The sequence below is a fragment of the Hoplias malabaricus genome, chromosome 18, assembly GCF_029633855.1.
Source record: "Hoplias malabaricus isolate fHopMal1 chromosome 18, fHopMal1.hap1, whole genome shotgun sequence".
In the NCBI taxonomy this organism is placed as follows: domain Eukaryota; kingdom Metazoa; phylum Chordata; class Actinopteri; order Characiformes; family Erythrinidae; genus Hoplias; species Hoplias malabaricus.
The window spans coordinates 26,935,129-26,959,322 of NC_089817.1; the positions used below are offsets into that span (position 1 = coordinate 26,935,129).

At 46.8% G+C, this 24,194-nt stretch overlaps 1 protein-coding gene across 4 annotated transcripts in view; it reads right to left on the reverse strand.

Annotated features, from left to right (window-relative positions):
• The window catches only part of bmpr1bb (bone morphogenetic protein receptor, type IBb), a 124,430-nt gene that overhangs the window by 16,348 nt on the left and 83,888 nt on the right, over positions 1–24,194 (reverse strand). For all 4 annotated transcript variants that reach the window (XM_066650587.1, XM_066650589.1, XM_066650588.1 and 1 more), the window contains exon 4: positions 22,129–22,348. In XM_066650587.1, coding sequence (XP_066506684.1) covers positions 22,129–22,348 — 220 coding nt within the window. The remainder of the gene's footprint in view (positions 1–22,128; positions 22,349–24,194) is intronic.

Here is a 24,194-nt window from a genome sequence, read left to right on the forward strand (position 1 = left end):
TTACACCCTCAAGAAGAAAGGCCTATCTGTGCTCCATAAATAAAGTATGTGTATGTGTGTGTTTGCGTGTGCGCTGTGTTCGTCTTACGCAGCGATGTACAGTCTCACTCCACTCCCTCATGACATGCTCACTAGATGAATTATGTACTTTGCAACGTGCTCTTAAATGACACATTAGTTGAAGTGGATGAATGTTAACCTTGGCTTTTTGAGCAGCACTTAAGCCCTTCCACACAGTGTGTCTTTTATGTTTACACTGCGGCCACATAATATTCTGTTTATTCATCGTTACAATATTATTGACCTTAGAGCTTCTGCTATTGAAAATAGTTATAATAGAAGAGCACAATGCCCTGGCTAAACTTAACTGATGAGATCAGCTTTTACTGTTGTTTAGATGAATTATGATCATTTCAGCTCACATTTTTTTACAAGAATCTTTGACGAATTCGGTAAGGGTTGGGTAAAGGTAAGGTAAGAGTGTTTCTCTTAAGACCGATGCCGGGGGCATGTGCATACCTCTGTGGCAGACTCTTATGTGACCTCTTATGTGACCTTAGACACATAGGCAACGTTCACACAGTGATTTTTACAACATTAGCGTAAACAGACCAAGCTCCCAAACTGACCCACATGCACAAAAGGACACTTCATAAACAATCAAACAAGCATTTTTGTTCAGAAGTGTAGCAATGTATCACTGTACAGCGCTGTATCACTCAATGACCTGATTCGTATTTCCAGATTTCACGTGAAAAATTGAAAATAAAATAAAGATTTCATAAGATTACAAACAGGTAGTGTCGCAGTCACACAGCTCCAGGGACCTGGAGGTTGTGGGTTCGATTCCCGCTCTGGGTGACTGTTTAACCTGTGGTGAGTTCTCCCTGTGTCTGCGTGGGTTTCGTCCGGGTGACTGTCTGTGAGTAGTGTGGTGTGTTCTCCCTGTGTCTGCATGGGTTTTCTCCGGGTGACTGTCTGTGAGGAGTGTGGTGTGTTCTCCCTGTGTCTGCATGGGTTTTCTCCGGGTGACTGTCTGTGAGGAGTGTGGTGTGTTCTCTCTGTGTCTGCGTGGGTTTCCTCCGGGTGACTGTCTGTGAGGAGTGTGGTGTGTTCTCCCTGTGTCTGCGTGGGTTTCCTCCGGGTGACTGTCTGTGAGGAGTGTGGTGTGTTCTCTCTGTGTCTGCGTGGGTTTCCTCCAGGTGAGTGTTTGTGAGGAGTGTGGTGTGTTCTCCCTGTGTCTGCGTGGGTTTCCTCCGGGTGACTGTCTATGAGGAGTGTGGTGTGTTCTCCCTGTGTCTGCGTGGGTTTCCTCCGGGTGACTGTCTATGAGGAGTGTGGTGTGTTCTCCCTGTGTCTGCGTGGGTTTCCTCCGGGTGACTGTCTATGAGGAGTGTGGTGTGTTCTCCCTGTGTCTGCGTGGGTTTCCTCCGGGTGACTGTCTATGAGGAGTGTGGTGTGTTCTCCCTGTGTCTGCGTGGGTTTCCTCCGGGTGTTCCGGTTTTCTCCCACAGTCCAAAAACACCCGTTGGTAGGTGGATTGGCGACTCAAAAGTGTCCGTAGGTGTGAGTGTGAGTGAATGTGTGTGTGTGTGCGTGTGTGTGTGTGTTGCCCTGTGAAGGACTGGCGCCCCCTCCAGGGTGTATTCCCGCCTTGCGCCCAATCATTCCAGGTAGGCTCTGGACCCACCGCGACCCTGAACTGGATAAGGGTTACAGATAGTGAATGAATGAATGAAGATTACAAACATGAACTTATTAAACAAATGCCAGGGATCTCTGTACAGACCAGATGTATGACAGTATGCCTCACTCTATCTGTGAACTTGTAGGGGGTCTCTTACAAACATGGGCTCTCCAAAAAGAAGGACACGAGAGCCAAAAATGTGAGATTTTCTGAAGTGTATCCTACAGACAAGTTTTCATTAAAAAAAAAAAAAAAAAAACATCACACACCTAGGAAAGGAAGTCGGTTCACTGTAGGCATATACAGTAATGTAATAAGTATATGGCATGTGTGCATCATTCAGTCTCTAAGTGCAAAAGCAAATGGTGTAAACTTACACAATCAACACATAAGCCTCAAACACACCACAAGCAGGAGTCTGTTCTGCCTTCACTGTTCTGTGTATTCCCATTCATCTGAAAGCCTAGGAGTGACTGTGTCCACAGAGGGAGGTGTTTTAATGGCTGGTCTGAGTGTTACCTTGAGTCTACTCAACTGTGCTTAACTCCGACTCTGGCTAAAATAACAAAAGTCCGGAGAAGTGGAGCAAAGAGGAAAAGCAAAAAGATCGTATACATTACTATCAAAACTCCCAGCTCCATCGCGCCTGGCCTTCTGCACTGGAATTGGATTTAAACGCTGATACACCGCAAATATGAGGGGATGTTAGGGAAGGAAAAACAAAGAAAGGATTTCTCAGTGTGAGAGCGCAGTCTTTTCCTTTTGCAACTGGTTGTAAATGTAATTCTATGATGAATTCAGTGTCAAAATTTGAGTGCTATCCGGAGACGTCAAGCTTTTTAGCAGCGCAAATAATACAACGGAGGACTCGCTATTAACGGATACTAGACTGTGCAGTCCTCGTACTGTGGACAACACGTACCATAACATTCTCTGAAGCTCTGGCTTGTGTAGTTCAGCCCTGGAACTCTTCCACTGGGTTCGCTGATAGATGGTACATTTCAATAAACTCAGCAAGTGGCCAAACAACTCTCAGAGGACTTCGGCTTAGTGACAGTGAAGTAAAAGATTGATCAGAGTATTGGCTTTTGGTGTGTGTGTGTGTGCGTGTGTGTGTGTGTGTGTGTGTGTGAGGAGGCTCAGCAGGCCACAAGCATATCCCAGACTACTATTCACACTCACTTATTGTGGGACATAAATCAGATGGCACGGCTGAAACTAAGCCAACATTGATCCACCGCCTCTCACAAGCACTCAGACACGGCCATTTATTTTGCTATTACACTGCGCACAAACTGGGCTGCCACAATGTCGTCCTGAGATATACAGGGCCATTCACACACTTTCCAGCACGTACACAAGCAGAACATGTTACACTCTAAACAATATCGAAATTCATAACACTCAAACGTGTCTCGTAATGAATTAAAAAAAAAAAAAAACGTGGGCCGGACTTCTTCTGGTTTTCCCAAAAGCCCCAGAGCAATACACCCATCCTTATTTGGGCTGAGCGAGGAACAATAACACATTGATCACGCTGCTGTAAGCTTTTAGAGAAATGGAGGTGCACAGCTGTCCTGGACTCTCTCAAATACCTTTCCCTGACCGTCCAAGCTTTAAAAAATAAAAAAAATAAAAAGTACAAGAAAAAAGCACCACCTTAAAAAGGCTCCCCACTCTAATATCAACAGCGGTGAACGCGCGGCCAGTGCATTAAGCCGAACAGCTTGTTAGTGTTGAGCGTTGAGTGTTGGTGATTAATTTGGACTGAGTCAGGCCCAGGCACCACATGGATGGTGTGTACTGTTAAAGAGAACAGTTCGTACAGCTCTGACATGGGAGGCGGTATCACGATAAGCGGGCAGATGGCCGTGGCCTTGACGGTTACATCAAAAGAGCGCCTGCGTCTTTCAGGCCAAGAGAAGCTGCCAGGAAAGCTACACCAAACTTCTCTCCAAGTTCTGAAGCCTTGGAAGTTAATGAGAGATAGGGCCAGGAGCAGGGTGAGTGTAAACTTGGGACCCCAGGTTGATTTGTTAGGAATCACTTCAACAGACGATGACATTTCAAATCCTATTGGATCAGAGTTATGGAAGAAACACAAACAATAAAAAAAATACAGCAGGTTTCTTCATTCAAATAATTTCTGTGTTTGTTTAAAGGAACACTAGGTAATTTTTACAAAACTGTATTGACAGTAATGGAAAGGAGTGGGTGGTTTCCTACCCTCCTCCAAACATTTCTGCAGTGCTGAGCCCAGAGAACTAAAGACAGAGGCTCTTGTGGTATTTTGACCAAAGCAGGCTTCCAAAAAAGTGTACAACATTTCCCCTTAAAATCAAAAGAACTTCCATATACATGGCATTTTAACCCTCTCTAGTCCCCGCTCTGTATCTATTGACATTTCTAAGCCTGAGTAGAACCTCCTCCCTTAAAAGAGTTAAAAGCAATATGAATATCCATGCTAAGCATGCTGATTATTCTCTCATTTACCTTCAATTAGGTCGTACAGAACCCCCTCACCCTCTCTACATTTACTTAGTGCATGATAGATGGATGTGAACTCCAGGGCCGCATTCCCAGGGGCTGTGAAGGGGCCATGAAGAGGCTGTGAAGGGGGCTTAAAGCTCTGGATCTAGGGACCTGGGCCTAACAGCCAATGGCCAGTCTGGTTCACTGTCCCGGGACGTAGATTAGTCAGAGAGAGAGAGAGAGACGTAGAGTGTGTCCCATTAATAATGGCAACGCTGTCAGGAAGGCCTTTAACAGACCTGAGGAGATATAAACACAGCAGGGGCCTCACCTACGCTCAGGAGCCCAGCACCTTTAACACAGGGCCCCTTGCTCCCCCTCCTTCTGCTTTCATTTGTCACAGACTTGATCAAGTGCTTCGCTCGGTTCAAACTTCAGATCAAACTCTGATCTCTAAGAATGAGCACTGCTTTTTTACAAAGTCATTCCAGACCATGACACGCTGATCACATCTTAATTTATTTACACATCCACCTCGAGAAACTCAATTGTTCTTAAGGGAGACTTAAGAGAGACAGAGTTAGAGAGAGAGCGATAGAGTTAGTGAAAGAGAGCTAGAGCTAGAGATATAGAAAAAAAAGAGAGAGAGACAGTGTTAGAGAGGACAGGGAGAGAGAGTGAGAGAGAGCTAGAGAAAGAAAGAGAGAGAGAGAGAGAGAGAGAGAGAGAGAGAGAGAGAGATAGAGAAAGAGAGAGAGAGAGTGTGAGAGAGAGAGAGAAAGAGAGTGTTAGAGAGGACAGAGTGATAGAGAGAGAGAGAGAGAGAGAGAGAGAGAGAGAGAGAAAGAGAGAGTGTTAGAGGACAGAGAGTGTGAGAGAGAGAGAGAGAGAGTGTTAGAGAGGATAGAGAGCGAGAGAGAGAGAGAGAGAGAGAGAGAGAGAGAGACAGAGAGAGAGAGAGAGAGAGAGAGAGAGAGAGAGAGAGAGAGTTAGAGAGGATAGAGAGCGAGAGAGAGAGAGAGAGAGAGAGAGAGAGAGAGAGAGAGAGAGAGGATAGAGAGCGAGAGAGAGAGAGAGAGAGACAGACAGACAGAGAGAGATAGAGAGTTAGAGAGAGAGAGAGAGAGAGAGAGAGTTAGAGAGAGAGAGAGAGAGAGAGAGAGAGAGAGAGAGAGAGTTAGAGAGAGGGAGAGAGAGAGAGAGAAAGAAAGAGTGAGAGAGAGAGAGAGAGAGAGAGTGAGAGAGAGTTAGAGAGAGAGAGAGAGAGAGTGTGAGAGAGAGAGAGAGAGTGAGAGAGAGTTAGAGAGAGAGAGTTAGAGAGAGAGAGAGTGTGAGAGAGAGAGAGTGAGAGAGAGTTAGAGAGAGAGAGAGAGAGAGAGAGAGAGAGAGAGTGAGAGAGAGAGAGAGAGTGAGAGAGAGTTAGAGAGAGAGAGAGAGAGGGAGAGAGAGAGAGAGTTAGTAGACTGAGTGGAGTCCCTGAGGGTAGGATAATGCACCATTAGTCTTTGTGGTTAAACAACGCACTGAGCCCACAGCACTTCCACCACAACACGACCCTCGTCAAGCTTTTAACGCTCCTCAGGGGCCAGCACACTGTCTCTCTGCCCATAGGCTTCGCAGGTGACCACACCTCCACTCCAAGCGGCCACATGACTCCACTGTCCGTAGGTAAATACTGAGCATACCCCTTTAACTGCCTCCACCAGAAACCGTGGAGAGAACAGCAAAAAAAATAACCCCACTACAGCAGGCCTAACCTGGAACTGTTTCATGACTCCTGGACATCTCCCATCATTCTGGCTCTTTATTTTTTATCTTTGTGTTGACTGAGGTATCACTCAGAGGAATAATATTAATATTCATAGGACACAAAGATCTGAACAACATTAAGCCACCATTACACTAATATGGCTGTGTTTAATATTCAATCATTCATGTCTGTAAGTGCTTATCCAGTTCAGGGTCATGGTGGATCCGGAGCCTGCCCAGAATCACTGGGCCCAAAGGCGGGAACACACCCTGGAGGGGGCGCCAGTCCTTTACAGGGCGACACACACATTCACTCACACACTCACAACACAAATCCACCCACCAACGTGTGTTATTTTGCGACCGTGGGAGGAAATCAGAGCCCCTGGAGGAAACCCACACAGACACAGGGAGAACACACCACACTCCTCACAGACAGTCACCCTGAGGACACCCACGCAGACACAGGGAGAACACACCACACTCCTCACAGACAGTCACCCGGAGGAAACCCACGCAGACACAGAGAGAACACACCACACTCCTCACAGACAGTCACCTGGAGGAAACCCACGCAGACACAGAGAGAACACACCACACTCCTCACAGACAGTCACCCGGAGGAAACCCACGCAGACACAGAGAGAACACACCACACTCCTCACAGACAGTCACCCGGAGGAAACCCACGCAGACACAGAGAGAACACACCACACTCCTCACAGACAGTCACCCGGAGGAAACCCACGCAGACACAGAGAGAACACACCACACTCCTCACAGACAGTCACCCTGAGGACACCCACGCAGACACAGGGAGAACACACCACACTCCTCACAGACAGTCACCCGGAGGAAACCCACGCAGACACAGAGAGAACACACCACACTCCTCACAGACAGTCACCCGGAGGAAACCCACGCGGACACAAGGAGAACACACCACACTCCTCACAGACAGTCACCCGGAGGAGTAAAGTATACTTTTTAATATTATATATATCTAACACGTGTGAAAATTTCATGATGAATGGACCAACAGAAATGCTCCAAAATGACTTTCCCTTACATTGACTTCTATGAATGAAGACGACCAGAGCAACTTTGTTTTATGAATCCGAAACTAATCTAGAAATCAAGGACCTCATGTTTTTGTTAGACATACGTAATCATATGTATATATGATATATATGCTCAGTTATGTCATAACGCTCGTAAAGCACAGTGCCCCCTAAACTGATCCCAGTGACTGCAAACCTATGAAGGTCAAGCTGCTGCTGAAAATTTGTCTTGAGCCAATCTCAAAACGGCAACTGACCGGCAGCAGAAAACAAACTGTTGCGTGGACAGACGGAGTCCGAGGCCAATCTCTGTCACCCACTCTCCACCCCAGAGCTGAGACAGCAACTTTCAATCTGTTCACCAGCTCTTCCTCTCACACACAACGCTGCCAGAGCTTGAGATCAGTGATGACAAACCTGCGAGGTCAGAGAGAGAAACCTGACTCACTGCTGGGACCTGTGTGAACCCCCCCCACACACACACACACTGTAGATCAACCTATACACTGTTGCTGACCGATATCACCACAGAATGCTGAAAATAAGTATCTGAACTCCCCCCCCACCACCACCACTCTCCTAAAACTGCATCCCTGTAGCTTTCTGAACTACAGCAGACTGTGTCTCAGTGAGTGTCTGCTCAAGGGAAACTGCAGGAGTTTTGTCCATTAAACCCATTAGGGCTTGCGGCTTTAATTGATCCCCATTCTCTCTACAAACAAAAACACAAACAGCTAACGCAAAAGCAGCACATTCTCAGTGAAGCAGCACCACAGCGTAAACCCAGCCCCAATAAATGAACAGTTGTGAGAACAAATCCTTTCCCCAGCTGTAGTCAGTCAGCCAAGGCCCTGGAGTTGACTCCTTTAGTCCTGTACTGAGCTATTAGGCTAATGTAGCTTACACGTAATGGAAGATTATACCCCATTAGCGTTATTGAACCGAGCATCTTGCCATAAAAAAAAAAACAACAAAAAAACAGCACCTCCACAAAACAAGCCTTTGCAGCTTTAATTGATGCATATTTTTTTGCTGAGAAGGAGAGCGGGGGCAGCAAGTGTGACCTGGAACTGATCACTAGGGCTGTAATGAAACATTGTGACTAGATGCATGTCGATGCAAAAATGTGAGGATTGTGCATCGTGGAGTTGCACTACGTTTTTTTATGCCTTTTAATAATGCAGTTGCTTTGTCTGAACATCAGAGGTCGCAATTCGACCCATTCAACTCACTCACAATTCTGTTAATGGAGCCTGCTGATGGGGAGTGGGAGATTGAGCAAGTCTCATTGTGTTGTTAATTCGGAGTGTGGCAGCTTTATGGTTTGCCCATTTCTCAAAAGGAAAAAGCTCTGAAAACATGCCTTTTGTTACTGCTTCTCTCACGATAGAAAACAATTTGTTTCCATTTCTATATCTTTGAACTGTACGCTGTTCACGGTCTATGTGGAAGGGGTATGTTTATCATGTTTCAACTTCATGGAGTTAAAGGAACACTACATACAATTTTTACTTTAAAATTACAGCTTGGAAATCATTGTTATGTTTCACTGACCTGTAATAGGGAGCACTGAGCCTCTGCCGTTGCTACTCTGGCCTCAGCAGAGCAGAAACTGCACTATGTAAATTTTGGATGAGGGCTGGAAACCACTCCCTCCCAATGATTTCAGTACATTTATTCATTCATTCTTTATCTGTAACCCTTATCCAGTCCAGGGTCGCAGTGGGTCCAGACCCTACCTGGAATCATCGGGCGCAAGGCGGGAATGCACCCTGGAGGGGGCGCCAGTCGTTCACAGGGCAACACAGACACACATTCACTCACACACTCACACCTACGGACACTTCTGAGTTGCCAATCTACCTACCAACGTGTGTTTTTAGACTGTGGGAGGAAACCGGAGCACCCGGAGGAAACCTACGCAGACACAGAGAGAACACACCACACTCCTCACAGACAGTCACCCGGAGGAAACCCACGCAGACACAGAGAGAACACACCACACTCCTCACAGACAGTCACCCGGAGGAAACCCACGCAGACACAGAGAGAACACACCACACTCCTCACAGACAGTCACCCAGAGCGTGAATCGAACCCACAAGCTCCAGGCCCCTTTGTGACTGTGACACTACCTGCTGCGCCACCGTGCCACGCTTGATTTCAGTACAGTGCTGTAAAAATGAATTACTCTAGAGGGAGTCCCATGATCAAACACCCAAATTTACCTAATGCACATCTAAGTGTTTATAGTGAGCTTGTTTGTTTACTCTGATTTAAACTTATAAATCAGTTATTTAAAGTACAGCAAAGTTGTTTTAACTTTTGGAACTATGTTTCAAACTCTGATGATGAATTTTGCATTGTCTGTGCTTCACAAATGTACAAACTATTGTCATCGCAGGGGACCAAGACTGAGGTGGGTGCCTGATAGTGCTTTCCCACCAACAAAGAACTGTTTCCTGTTCACGAACCACATGTGATACAGTTCAACACACTCCCACCAACATAAATAGAAACCCAAAAGGTTCGTTACAGGCTGAAGAAGCTCAAGAAAGAGCGCAGAGATTAAAGAGTTATGGCACAGCAGATCTGTTCTCTGCTTTTAAATCATAATTCAATTCAATACTCACTTTGATCATAAATCACTATGATCTGAACCCACTGAATGTGCATGAGCATGAATGTGGTCTCCATCATAATGTGTGGAACAGACTTTAAGTGAGACTTCCTACAGAAGCAGAGAGAAAAGAGAGGACAGACAGAGTTGTCCAGGTGCTGAGAGGAAATCTGGCCATCTTTAGAAGAGTTCTGACCCTGCTGCCTTCACCCCGGAGTTGAGACGGATTCATCCGTCACCCGTCCTCACTCCCAGCCCCCCCCCCCACACACCCATCCACTTCAAAGTTCTCGCCGCTACGCCAACAAACAGAGGCTAAAGCCTGGGACAGCGTGACAAAGTGGTGAGCATCTATCCATCTTCCCACTGTCTGCGGAGTGATCTCCACACTGAGACGGCCCTCCCTCTCCCAGAGCGGCCGTCCGTGGTGATGGAGAGCGCCACCAATCTGTTCCACATTTGCTGCCTTCGCCTGACCCCGGCGCGCTCACGAAGAGCCTGGATCCCGTAGCCCCCGTGACCGATGGCTGACGGATTTATGCTCTTCACATCAAGGGAGTCCCTCAAACGCACGCACAGAAAAGCAATGTTAGGCTCCATCAATCTCCTCTGTCTTGTCTCTCGCTGTCTCCGTCCTGGGGGGACCCCGCAACCGCATGATTTAACACCCACCCCCACCAAACACATCTGAATCAACTGAACAGAGACGTGGTCATTAAACGATGAAGGGATGAAGTGCAGATGAGAAATGAGAACTGCAGCTTTTGTAATTTAGATGTGGTTAGTGCCACCTCTTAGTTGTTACTGTTATATTACTATACGACTAATCTATTTCTTTTTTTATGTATTATTCACCCGGTCACTCACACACACACACACACACACACACACACACACACACACACACACACAGACCCACTCAGGCACAGGGAGGCAGACAGGGTGTGAACCCATGACCACAGGCCCCTGGAGGACCCCACCTACAGCGCAGCAGTGCCACATTTATTCACTGTCTGTAACCGTTTATCCAGTTCAGGATCGCGGTGGGTCCGGAGCCTACATGGAATCACTGGGTGCAAGACAGGAACACACCCTGGAGGGGGCGCCAGTCCTTCACAGGGCGACACACACCTATACATTCACTCACACACTTTTGAGTCACCAGTCTACCTCCCAACGTGTGTTTTTGGACTGTGGGAGGAAACAGGAGCACCCGGAGGAAACCCACGCCGATACAGGGTGAACACAACACACTCCTTACAGACAGTCACCCGGAGGAAACCCACGCAGACACAGGGAGAACACACCACACTCCTCACAGACAGTCAAGCGGAGGACACCCACGCAGACACAGGGAGAACACACCACACTCCTCACAGACAGTCACCAGGAGGACACCCACGCAGACACAGGGAGAACACAACACACTCCTCACAGACAGTCACCAGGAGGGAACCCACGCAGACACAGGGAGAACACACCACACTCCTCACAGACAGTCACCCGGAGGAGACCCACGCAGACACAGGGAGAACACAACACACTCCTCACCCGGGGGGGCTCACCTGGAGCAGTGTGACTGCGACACGACCTGCTGCGCCACCATGCTGCCCCTAGTGCCACAATTAGTATTATTATCATTGTTTACTAAATATGTGTGTTTTATAAAAATAAGTTAAACTGTAGTTAGAAAAGTAGCAGGAGTATTATTATCAATGCTGTTGTTGCTGGATCCAATATTTCCAGAATGATTTACACACACAGTGAGCCTGGAGGCTGTCTCATAAAATACATTCAAGCGCTCCTCAACTGGAACCTGACAGTATTCATACTTCTGAGTCTACGAGGGGGTTTCACACAACGATCGCATTCTATCAACATGTCTAAACCAATCTGAGAGGTTAGTCCCTTCCACAAACACTCTCGCTGCCTCCTGGACGGCGCAACCAAGCCGAGGCCTGCATGCACAGCCGGTGTGTCCACTTGATTTTTCTCCAATAAACTGCTCAGGTTTACACGCATCGCTAAGTGCCTTAAAAATCTCTTTGGTATCACTTAGGCTGCTAACTCTCTGGCCATGACTCCGTGCCAACTCTGTGACTCAAATGTAATGGAAACACTTAGCGTATGGTTTCACTTTATTCCCGGCTGTCTAAATAAAGATTAATCACACGCTATTTCCATTTGCGGCAGTAAACCCATCCGTCTTTGACACCTGTACCTGTTTAAACCTGCCGTCGCTGCGGCAGCCCGGACCTTGCCCGCTCTGTCGGACCCGGGCGGACCCTGCTTAGCATTCCGCTTTGCATCTCAGTAAAATAATCTGCTGGACACTTTTCCATTTCCCATTCAAAGCGAAGCGGACGGGCGGGAGCGTCTTATCATGGCCAAGCAGCTGGAGCCGGAGGGAGAACTTGGCCGCGGTCATCGTGGCCCGCTGGCCGCCAGCTCATTTACCTGAGAAACACCTGCGCCATCTGATTGCACTTCAAAGGCCCTCGCAAAAGTCCATCTGATAAAGAGGGGTGGCCTAATTTGGAGCAGCGCAGCGGCGGAGCTGGACAAAGCAGCGGTCTGTGCTCCCTCCTCAAAGGTTAGAAGGGGAGCAGGTGTTTTCGGAGACAGAGACTGATAACTCTTGACTCCTTGGACTCGATCTTTTATTTATTTACAGGCCTCTACTTCCTGTGCTCTATTCCCGACCATAACAAAGAGCCTTGTGTCCGTAAACATGAGCTGAAAACTGATTTGGGATATCTGCACACAGTCAAGGGGTCAAGTAGGGTGAGTAGGTTAGGGATGCCGCCATTTCAGACAAACCGATAAGGTCAGTCATTTATTTCAGGTGCACAGGAAAAATGAGTTAGCATTAGCCATTGACTAGGCCTTCATTAACAGTACGTTTCTGACCACGGAACTGCTCTTAGCTGGATGTTTATCGGGTGGTGGGTCACTCTGCCCTAAGAGGAACAACTCAAGGCTACATGAGCCATGAACACCAGTGCCATAAGCAGCCTTATCTTACATTTCTTAGCCGACTGGAGACTAGCTTTTCAAGAAAATGAGACCACCACAAGAGTCACCATCAGATAAACAGCACTATTTAATGCTTTGTGAGAGACAGAAGACAATCAGGATCTAAAAACAACCCGCAGTTGTGTGTCCATCCTTCCACTGAGTGAAGACAAACACACACTAGATACTCTCAGAAAACAATGTCCAGTACACTCCCAGAGAAAAGGTCTCCGTGGTGGTACCCTCAAGGGCACATACAGTACCTTTAATTCGGTGCCATATTCTATTATATTTGAATATTATTACATTGTGTGGATTTCATACGCCTCATTTCATCTCCATGACTTTTTTCCAGGATATTTTTTGTTTGTTTAAGGTACATTTACACTGTTTGTACCTTTAGTGAATAATAATCCCAACCCTGTATTTCGGAGACTGTCTATTTCTGAGAGTGTACACACGTTAATAAACTAATACAGTTTGCGTATATGTCCAGCTGTGTACCTTGAAGTTAGATTATTTTCATATTTCATACATATTTTTATGATAGAACTTCTAGTGTTTAAAATTCTAGTGTTTAAATTAAATTTAATAAATCAGTTCAATTTGTTCAAATCCGTGTTCTCCCTGTGTCTGCGTGGGTTTCCTCCAGGTGACTGTCTGTGAGGAGTGTGGTGTGTTCTCTCTGTGTCTGCGTGGGTTTCCTCCGGGTGACTGTCTGTGAGGAGTGTGGTGTGTTCTCTCTGTGTCTGCGTGGGTTTCCTCCGGGTGACTGTCTGTGAGGAGTGTGGTGTGTTCTCCCTGTGTCTGCGTGGGTTTCTTCCAGGTGACTGTCTGTGAGGAGTGTGGTGTGTTCTCCCTGTGTCTTCATGGATTTCTTCCAGGTGACTGTCTGTGAGGAGTGTGGTGTGTTCTCCCTGTGTCTGCATGGATTTCTTCCAGGTGACTGTCTGTGAGGAGTGTGGTGTGTTCTCCCTGTGTCTGCGTGGGTTTCCTCCGGGTGACTGTCTGTGAGGAGTGTGGTGTGTTCTCCCTGTGTCTGCGTGGGTTTCCTCCGGGTGACTGTCTGTGAGGAGTGTGGTGTGTTCTCCCTGTGTCTGCGTGGGTTTCCTCCGGGTGCTCCGGTTTCCTCCCACGGTCCAATAACACACGTTGGTAAGTGGATTGGAGACACAAAAGTGTCCACAGGTTTGAGTATGTGAGTGAATGTGTGGGTGTGTGTTGCTCTGTGAAGCATTGGTGCCTGCTCCTTGCGCCCAGTGATTCTGGGTAGGCTCTGGTCCATTGATGCCTCTAAGGAACTGAAAGCTAGTCTCCTGAAAGACGCTGTAATACAGGCAAAGTGTGGACAGATTAAATACGAATATGAATGGTTGGAGCTTACATGTTAATGTCTGGTTTCCTGACACTGACCGATGGATAATTCTGTTCCAGTGCATCGTGACTGAAAATAAACGGATGTTGCTGCACAGAGGGTCCGAGCTGCCCATAAAGTGGATAATGAGTGACAAAAAAGGCCGTCCATCTTAGACTGCGCTTTGATATTTGAGCTACTGTTCTATACCGTTCTATAATGGGCTCTGAGGACAAATAAGAAAAAAAAGAAAAGTTGTCTGACGGTGGACTGGGACAGGAGCATGTGATGAGGTGCAGAGTGTCCAGCAATTTCCCCCCAGCTCCATGACTGGCCCCAAGTACAGCTGCCCAGTGTTTCTTCCACACCATGTTTAGACACAAAGAGACCCTCTGCCTTGCCTCCATCCACAGGCCTGCCGTTTCTCTCTCACGCAGGCGAACACACACACACACAAACACACACACACACACACACACACACACACACACACACACACACACACACACACAAACACACACACACACACACTCTCTCTCACGAATACAATACCAGAGGGATCCCGGATAAAGCCCCTCGTTTCATAAAGTGCCAAGATCGGCCCCCACCTGTCCCTTGTCTGTCATATGTGTGTGTGTGTGTGTGTGTGTGTGTGTGTGTGTATACGGCTGTGTGTGGGACAGAGGTTATTGTATGAAAAGTGAGTGTGAGCCTACATTACATTTATTACTCAAACACTTCAGCTTCGATAACTGCATCACACGCTTTGTTTGCCCTCTGCTATTTGCTTTAGTCAAATTCAAATGTCACGTTTGCCCACGTCGGCTCCATTCGAGTGTTTACGCACTTTCTGCACTTGGCATTTCCTTTAAGGGAAGGTGGTAATTAGGTGCCCTTCTTTTCTTCAGCTCGATAAACAGATCTCTAAAATCTCTAAGAAACACCTCCATTCTGAACCCTTCATTCACATACTGCTAAACTTCAGGGGCTGCAGAGGTCGCTCACCTGATCTTCGACTGAAAGTCTTAAGCGTAAATGCTTAAAACGGCAAGTACAATGGGCTTATATATAATTTAGATATGTGTCTGTTCACAGCACTCTGACTTACAGCACTAACAGCTTGTGGAATCGGTGTAAACTCATTTTCTGACTGGCACTGACTGACTTATATCATGCAAACCTCCCTTTAAACTTTAGACGTTTTAACTTAATGGATGATGGGAAATCCTAGAGGAATGCCTCATATACTGCACTTAAAAAAACCATTGATATCAAAACACGGCTGTTGAGCTGAGCTGGTTGAACACACTCAAATCCTGCCTGTCGCAAAACCTGCTACTGTACTGTTCTGGACTAGCACCCTGAGATTCCGAGTATGCTCTGGATTCACCGCGACCGTAAACACGAGTCCAGACCCAAGAGCAACAAGTTCTCAGGCTTTGGGCTGCTCAAGAACTCTCACAATGTCCTTCCTCCTGTCCTATAACGTGTGTGCACGTGAACTCTTGATTTGAAGTGTAATCATCTTCGCCCTGCTGGTAAGAGTGTTGGCTCAAGGAAGCTGAAGCCCCCCTCGATGTCCTCTGCGGGCCACAGGTGCAGGGGCCCAAGCATCGGAGCAGCAGATCAGGTTCTGTTTGTGGGAACTTGATCCATGTCCTGTCAGGAAGCCTTCCGGCTGGACCGGGCCTTTCACTGCTCTCCCACCACTGCCCACATCTCTCCCGCTGATCCCCTGCTGCTGCACTTCCCAAGCCCTTCCTTCCTTGCACGCCGAGGACCACCCTCATGTAGTCTGAGGTTCTCACAGCAAAGTGGGATGGTGTGTTTGTGAGTGAGAAGCTGACTTGTCCACATGTTTGAATTACCACAGAAACTAGCGGTAGTTAGTTCCTCCTTATGTATGTGATGCGTCTGAAAGAGTAAAAATAAATCAACATTATCCAGCTAGGGAGCAGAAAAAGAACAACGTCCACGTCTTTTTTCATACTTGTCAAAGTTTGGAGGTATCTCCAGTGTCCAAATGCCTCAGATGGAGCCAATTCAGATGGACACACGTTTACAGAGCCAGGGCTGCATACAAGCACCGGACCTTTTTCCAGCACACAAACAGCACCTTATTCCAAGTGTGATGTCTTTACTCTCCTTGATATTTCACGTACAGACTCACTCTCTCTCTCTCTCTCACACACACACACACACAAACAGCAATGTTTAGATTTACAAAGAACGACAAGCAACCAGAGACGTACAAGTTAAAGCATGATTTCCAGTAGGAGTTGAAATACAGCTAATAGCTAAGAGCTAATAGCTAATATTCAGTATCACTTGTTCAGTGCATATGAGCATTACTGTGTCTATCAGCTAGCATTCTCTGTGAGACAACATTCTCTGAATTATATAAATAGTGTATTGGGTTGAAATCAAGTCCAATATCCAGTGTTTTGGTGTCTGCAGCTTTCCTCTTTTTTATTTTTTTGCTGTGGATGCAATGCCAGCCAGGAATGAAAATGGGCTGCCACTTGTTTTCATAGTGAAAACAAGTCACATTGTCATAGAACCTCAAAAAGACTTGCCTGCGCAGTTTCTGACACTGTAAACACAGACAAAAGAAGTCCGTCTGTCCAATTTCATAGATAACAGTGTTTTGCAGTGTCAGACCTCACATAAACAACTCTGCTGGAGATTTAACAACTTGTTGTGGTTTGAGGTTAGTGTGTGTGTGTGTGTAGCAGTTTGCACAATGCTAATTAGTGGTTAGGTCCCACCACTAGCCTGGTAATTGCTAATAAGTGGATAGAGGCTTTCATTACAGCTACATTAGCCTCGTATCTCAAGCACAAAACCATCAGACACCAACTATCTCGGCTGCTCTCACACTGCGATCTTGGCGTGTTGACTCCATTTAGAACATGGGGAAAAAATGTGTATATCTGATGCTTCTGATCTCTGTAAGTACCGTTCAGCGGGCAAATCCACCGAAGCTCCACAGAGCTTTGGATTTGTCCTACAAGAGTGTTACAAAGGAAAACCCTCCGCCTGTCGACTTTGGCAAGCCTCCTTCGGCCTTGAAAACATCTGTGGAGTGAAGTGAAGGAGGAGGATGACGTGATTCTCAGCAATGCCTCAGAAGATAAGTCATATACAAACGAGCGCTCTGTCTGAAAGTGGGAACGTGTTAAAGAAGGCGAGAAGAACGGAAAAAGTCACAGCAGGTTTTTCTTAATGTGCAAAAATTGAGTGGCATGTGGAAGAGCGCGAGGAGGGAGAGCCTCCATCTCTGAAACAATTAAATATCAACACGGCAAGCTGTTCAGGGAGAGAGGAGCTGTCAGCACCTTATTCCGAGTGTGATGTCTTTACTCTCCTTGACATTTCACGTACAGACTCACACTCTCTCTCTCTCTCTCTCTCTCTCTCTCTCACACACACACACACACACACAAACAGCAATGTTTAGATTTACAAAGAACGACAAGCAACCAGAGACGTACAAGTTAAAGCATGATTTCCAGTGGTAGTTGAAATACAGCTAATAGCTAAGAGCTAATAGCTAATAGCTACTATTCAGTACCACTTGTTCAGTGCATATGAGCATTACTGTGTCTATCAGGGTCCTACCAATCCACCCATTCCTATTTTGTGGGCTTCCTACGTCAGAAAACATGGGATAAAATGAGTTGTTCTGATTTGACGCTGCTTCTAACATGTAGTGCAGAGACTTTAGGACTGACCTGCCTTTAGAGAACGGCTAAAAACCAGAGTTTCTGCTCCTGGCTACAGATGATGGGTCCAACACCTCCGGGATTTACCCCTAATGTGCACCATGTAGCTACTGTGGAATACTGAGGAATGTCACCTTGAGCGCTCCAGTAGGAGTATGTGAGCTCCTCAGGGAGTTCGCTGTGCATTCCCACACTGAAGGTCAGAGGCAGATAAGAGGCAGACTGAAATGACCTTGCCCATTCTACTGAGTCTAAACAGCGATAAAAAATAGACTTCTCTCCTCTGCCTCCTATTTTATAACAATGCTGGTGTCTGGAAACAAAGAGCTCTTCCAGGCGTGAAGCCTTTCGTCATGCATATGATTTTATCTCAAAAATGGTAGCTTGCAGCAACTTTAAATGTCAGTTAATGAAACAAGAGTCATTTTCAAGCCAAAGCAATCAAACGCCCAAGTGCTGTGACATCACAACCATGACCTACCCTGCTCTCCGCCCTTTAACCCTACTCCAGTTAAAATAAAGCTCTGTTAAAAGTCCAGAAAACAGTAATTAGGCATTGTTCCACAAGCAGCTCAGCCCTAATCAAAGATTGTTCAATTTGACTAATATTTTTAATATCAACAGACCTACCCTCAACTGTAATGTCTGAGTGTGGGAACAGAATCCTGACAGCTGTCTGGTGATGATAAGGGAAAGGCTTTGGAAACGGGACTTTCTGATCTGTCCCACTGAAAGGGTTATTGAAACTAAGGAAACATGACTGAACTTGAACTAGTTTGTTTTGGAGCGATGGTGTGTGTGTGTGTGTGTGTGTGTGTGTGTTAGAGGTCTGGAGTGTTAAGAGGTGTGTCAGTAGCCCCTGACTCCTTCCACTGCAAAAACATGGCTTTCACCAGTTGGGGGTGGGGAGGTCCAAATGAGCTAAAACTCAAAGACAATGAGAGAGAAACTACACAACAGAACAGACGTTTGGAGAAAAGTTCTTAAAAGGGTTTCTAAGCTTCAATTTTAACAGCAATATCAGAAGCAAAAAATGGCATTGAGATTTTGCAATAACATGCTGTTGTAGGCCCTCTCCAGGGTGTGTTCCTGCCTTGCGCCCAGTGATTCCGGGTAGGCTCCGGACCCACCGCGACCCTGAACTGATTACGTGGTTTCAGACAATGAATGGATGAATGAATGGATGAATGCTGTAGTAGATAAGATTGAACATCGCTAGTCAACATCCACTCGCTGAACTGTGTGAGTAAATGGCAGTAAATCGTCCACAGAGAAGACCTTCTGCACATCAACTCTTAAAGATATATATTTCTCGCTGAATTAACAGCTTCGAAGAAATAAAACACTAAATGTGGCTTGAGTAAAAGTTAAAGCACACTTTATAATTTATGATTTCATTCATTCATTCATTCATTATCTGTAACCCTTATCCAGTTCAGGGTCGCGGTGGGTCCAGAGCCTACCTGGAATCATTGGGCGCAAGGCGGGAATACACCCTGGAGGGGGCGCCAGTCCTTCACAGGGCAACACAGACACACACACACACACATTAACTCACACACATTCACACCTACGGACACTTTTGAGTCATCAATCCACCTACCAACGTGTGTTTTTGGACTGTGGGAGGAAACCGGAGCACCCGGAGGAAACCCACACAGACACGGAAAACACACAAGCTCCTCACAGACAGTCACCCAGAAGAAACCCATGCAGACACAGGGAGAACACACAAGCTCCTCACAGACAGTCACCCGGAGGAAACCCACGCAGACTTGTGTCACCCTGAGGAAACCCACGCGGACACAAGGAGAACACACCACACTCCTCACAGACAGTCACCCGGAGGAAACCCACGCAGACACAGGGAGAACACAGCACACTCCTCACAGACAGTCACCCAGAGCGGGAATCGAACCCACAACCTCCACGTCCCTGGAGCTGTGTGACTGCGACCCCTACCTGCTGTACCACCATGCCCTGATTTATGATTTGTTCTTCTTAATGTTTTACAACAACAACAACAACAACAAAAGCCGGGTTTTCCAACCTTCTGTAGATTAAGACGAGAAGATGAGGGTAAACTGTGAAGCCCTGTGAACAAACGTTAAACTACACCTTTCCCTCTGTGCTTTCAGCTGCTGCGTCTCGTAGGACTTCCTGAAAGTTCCTGGAGCTGTTCGGACACCTCTGTCCAACCATTTGTTCCATCACCTTTCAGAGCAGCTTGTTCGGGTCAGAGGTCAGCAGTGGGCGGGGTTTATTCTTGATTCACTAGACGCTAATTAACTGAAAATACAAGTTATAAAGTCAAAACAATGCCAGGCTGCGTTCAATCTGACCTCATCACTCTCTGAAACAAAACCATGAATCTGTGAAAGGGCAGGTTTACGGGAGAAAGACTAACAATGTAAACAGAAGTCTGACATTCATTGGGTCTGTTTATTAGGAAAGTCTGACACAACGCAAAACAGGGCCGATCTAAGAGGTGTAGAGGTGTAACAGCTAAGAACTTACACCTGGTATAAGCTCCTACAGCAAAACAACACTTTTTTTTTGGCGTGTGCTTGGAAAATTTCAGCAACTATCTCCAAACTTCAGAGCAGAAGCTGAGTTGATTCAGGCCACAGTTGGGAAACTCATTAGCAAGAGCTCTTCCACACAGATGTGTGTAGTCTGGGCACAAACGCTGGCTGTTTGCTTTCACTTATCTGCGCCTGCTGCCCTTGGCTGTTTGGTAAAACACTGCAGGCTCCAATTTTCTGCCCTATCAGTCTGCCAAGCGTAAAATAACTCAAACGCGTGATTACTGTCTGCGTGCGCTGTTAAGCATCACTGTGTAGGTCAGACCGCCTCCGACATGATGTAACAAACTGAAAGAGGATGAAGGAATGCGGCTTCCATTAGATGCAATATACAGCGCTGTGACACGAACCAAAACAACATCTGATTTGTTTGCGGTGCTTAGGGACCTAAAAAATGTGGCAAATCCTTAATAGAAACACAGGCCACTTACATGGTCAGTTTGTCACGCCGAACAGACACACCTCTGATCAAACCCTGAACCTAAACAACACTCCTGCTGAAACTGACCTGACACAACCTCTTCACGGCAGAAAAGAAATATACAACAAAGCTATGGACGGTGGCTGAGGGCTGCTTCAGTTAAGTGGGCATTCGTCACAATATTTCCAACAGCTGAAAGACTTTTATTGTGAAATTTCTGTTCTGTTTATCACAGAATTTAAAAGCGAAACGTCACCGTTCAAACAAATCAACGTTGATCTCCAAAATCGAAGCTTTTTCAGGAGCAGGAAATCCATTCTGTGTTTCATAGCTGTTCTAAGATTGAAATGTTGTAACTGTTCACTGCTGAAAGTGTGTGAAAACATCAATAAAAGAGAAATGGAATGTACCCAAATTTTTGACGTGCCCCAACTGAGCAAGGCTATGCTCTGAGGAAGCAGAGGAACAACATCACTTCAAAGTTAGGGTTATTTCAGCGCTGTGGACCAGAAGAACAGCGAGGGCAGCTGAAAAAGCCCGTCCTAAAACGCCACCAGCTGCGGGATATTTCTGATGCACTCTCTGAACGTCACACGCAGAACCCCAGTTATTCGAGGTGTGGAAGCGTGCATGTGTTGGCTGGACCTTCAGCTCCGTTTGTGCGTGGCACTGGTGGAGGAGGAGGAGGAGGAGGAGGAGGATGAATTTTTACAGCTCGCTGCCCAACTGTGTGTTTAACAAGTGTCTGACAACTGATCGGTTTTACTCCGTCTTCAAAGGCCGTGCCAAATGCCACACCAGTCAGTAAAAAGCTCTTAACCAAAACACAGGGCTGCGAGCGCGAGCTGCCGGGTCCGCAGACTCATTTTTTACTTGGTTGTTTGACACTTTCTCCCAAATGTGTTGAATGGGGCTGTTGAATCAACCAAGCTGTGATCGTAGCTGACTGCACGGTCTTCAGGACGACTGCGGATCACTCGTGGAACAAACAGCGATACGAGTTTGGCATCTGTGCGACAAGAATTCAAACCACGGAGCGCGAGGGGGAGGAAGCGGCTGCTCTCCATGGTCACAAGTTGAAGATTCCCATCGCAACAGCTCTGACCTGACATAAATACTGGCATGCAAAAAATAGAACCGGCTTCTAAAGCCCCGAAGCCCTGAACCGCCTCTCGCTGACAAAGCCTCTGGACGCTCTAGACACTACGGACGCACTTTCGGCCGAGCGGGTAAAGTTGCTATGTGGTCTGGTGCCTGTATGTTGTGTAAATGTTGTGATGGTGGACATCTAAGTCACATCAGGACATGTGAAATACAGCTGGTGCGTTTTAGAATCCGAAAGGCATTGCTACGTATTGAAAGAAACATCAACAAACCTGTGGAGAGAAAGAGAGGAAACAAGCGGAAAGAACGTGGAAAAAGTTATTTCTTGCACTCACCGTTAGCAGAGTTTATTGAGCTCAGTCCCAACACGAGCAGCACCAGGGTCCAGCAGCTTCTACCCCATGGAGGCACTTTCCTGTGGCCCCGCAGCCTGCCGGCCATCACTAAGCCTTCAGCCGCCTGGGGCATGAGTGTGTGAGTCTGCCAGCCTCTAAAAGTCTGCCCGCCACACACACACTGTGATGTCTCGACTGCTACTCCACGCTGATGGCCCGGCTGGGGATGGAGGAGAGAGAGAGAGAGAGAGAGAGAGAGAGAGAGTGAGTGAAAGAGAGAGAGGAGGAGGGCGAGAGACTCTCACATTCTCTTGCTCTCTCTCTCTCTCTCACACACACCCACAGCCTCACACAAACACACACACACAAGCAGTGTTTGGGCCATCCCACTCTGGCCGGACACCTCTTGCGGAGAGGACAATGAAAGGAGCAGCGGATCCCTGCAGCTAGGGCTAAGGCCCCGCCCCCCCGGACCCCGCTGTCCCACTCACGCACAGGGGAGGGAGGGCGGCTCTCTGAAAGGAGGCCAGAGAGGCCTTGGGGTGGGATGGGGGGGGGGGGTGAGAGTGGGGTCTGTGAGAGGCTGCTATTCTGACCCCTAAAGACAGGCACAAACACAGAGAGAGAAAGAGAGAGAAAGCTAAGCTCTCCGCATGCCTCTTCCACCCCTCCATATCCATCTGAATGTTCTTCAAGTCTCCCACCGGCAGCTGCCTTTCAGCTTTCAGCCTGATTAGCAGAGAAAGAGCTCCATAATTGTAAATGCTGGCAAAGAGATGCGAGAAGAGACTGAGCAAATGTTGTGACAAGCTACTAAGTGATTGACTGTTTAATATTTAAAGCTGAAGCTTGTCAAAAAGCAAATAAACTCAGTCCTGCCTTTTCCCCAAAGATCAGTTAAGACATAAGTAGGGTTTGACAGTGAGTTGTAAAGGTGAAGTAACCCATGCTCATCCAGAACAATGTAAACTCTCCGCAACAGAAAGAAAATAATCTGAGGCACAGTCTTTATTTATTGATTGATTTATTTATTTTTTTGGACACAAATCTACCAGGATATAGTTGGTGTTGAAAGTCTGATTCTTTAAGATTTTAGAGGCTCATGTAGCTAACAAATATAATACATTCTACTGCACTACATTGTTACGAAAGCGTTATATGATGACGGGGAAATTTAATTTAAATAACATGTAATTTATCCAAACCTCATGGAGTCTAAGTAGCACTTTACAGTCTACATCTACGTCCCTCGAAGTAATTAATCGGAACATGTAAGACACACTGCTTTAGAACTGGCTGCAGGAAGAATGACAAATTCCGAGTCATATTTTCTTATGCTGTAAACACCCTTACATCACTCTGTGAAATGAATAAACTGACATTGCAGGGAACTGTAACCCTTATCCATTTCAGGGTCGCGGTGGGTCCAGAGCCTACCTGGAATCCCTGGGCGCAAGGCGGGAATACACCCTGGAGGGGGCGCCAGTCCTTCACAGGGCAACACACACTCACACCTACGGACACTTTTGAGTTGCCAATCTACCTACCAACGTGTGTTTTTGGACTGTGGGGGGAAACTGGAGCACCCGGAGGAAACCCACACAGACACAGAGAGAACACACCACACTCCTCACAGAGAGTCACCCGGAGGAAACCCACACAGACACAGGGAGAACGCACCACACTCCTCACAGACAGTCACCTGGAGGAAACCCACACAGACACAGGGAGAACACACCACACTCCTCACAGAGAGTCACCCGGAGGAAACCCACACAGACACAGGGAGAACGCACCACACTCCTCACAGACAGTCACCCGGAGGAAACCCACGCAGACACAGGGAGAACACGGGGAAACAATTAGAGTAGCTTAATCCTGTGAAGCTATCACAATATTAGCTGGATTAGCTGTGCATGTTGTATACTGCCACTACAGCCTTAAAAATATATAGTTTATTGTCATTAATTAATCAATAGTCCTTCAGCACTAAAGACAGAATCGTCACCTAGTCGAGGTCTACTGTATACATTTGGAAACCAGTACGTTAATAACTGGACGCTGAT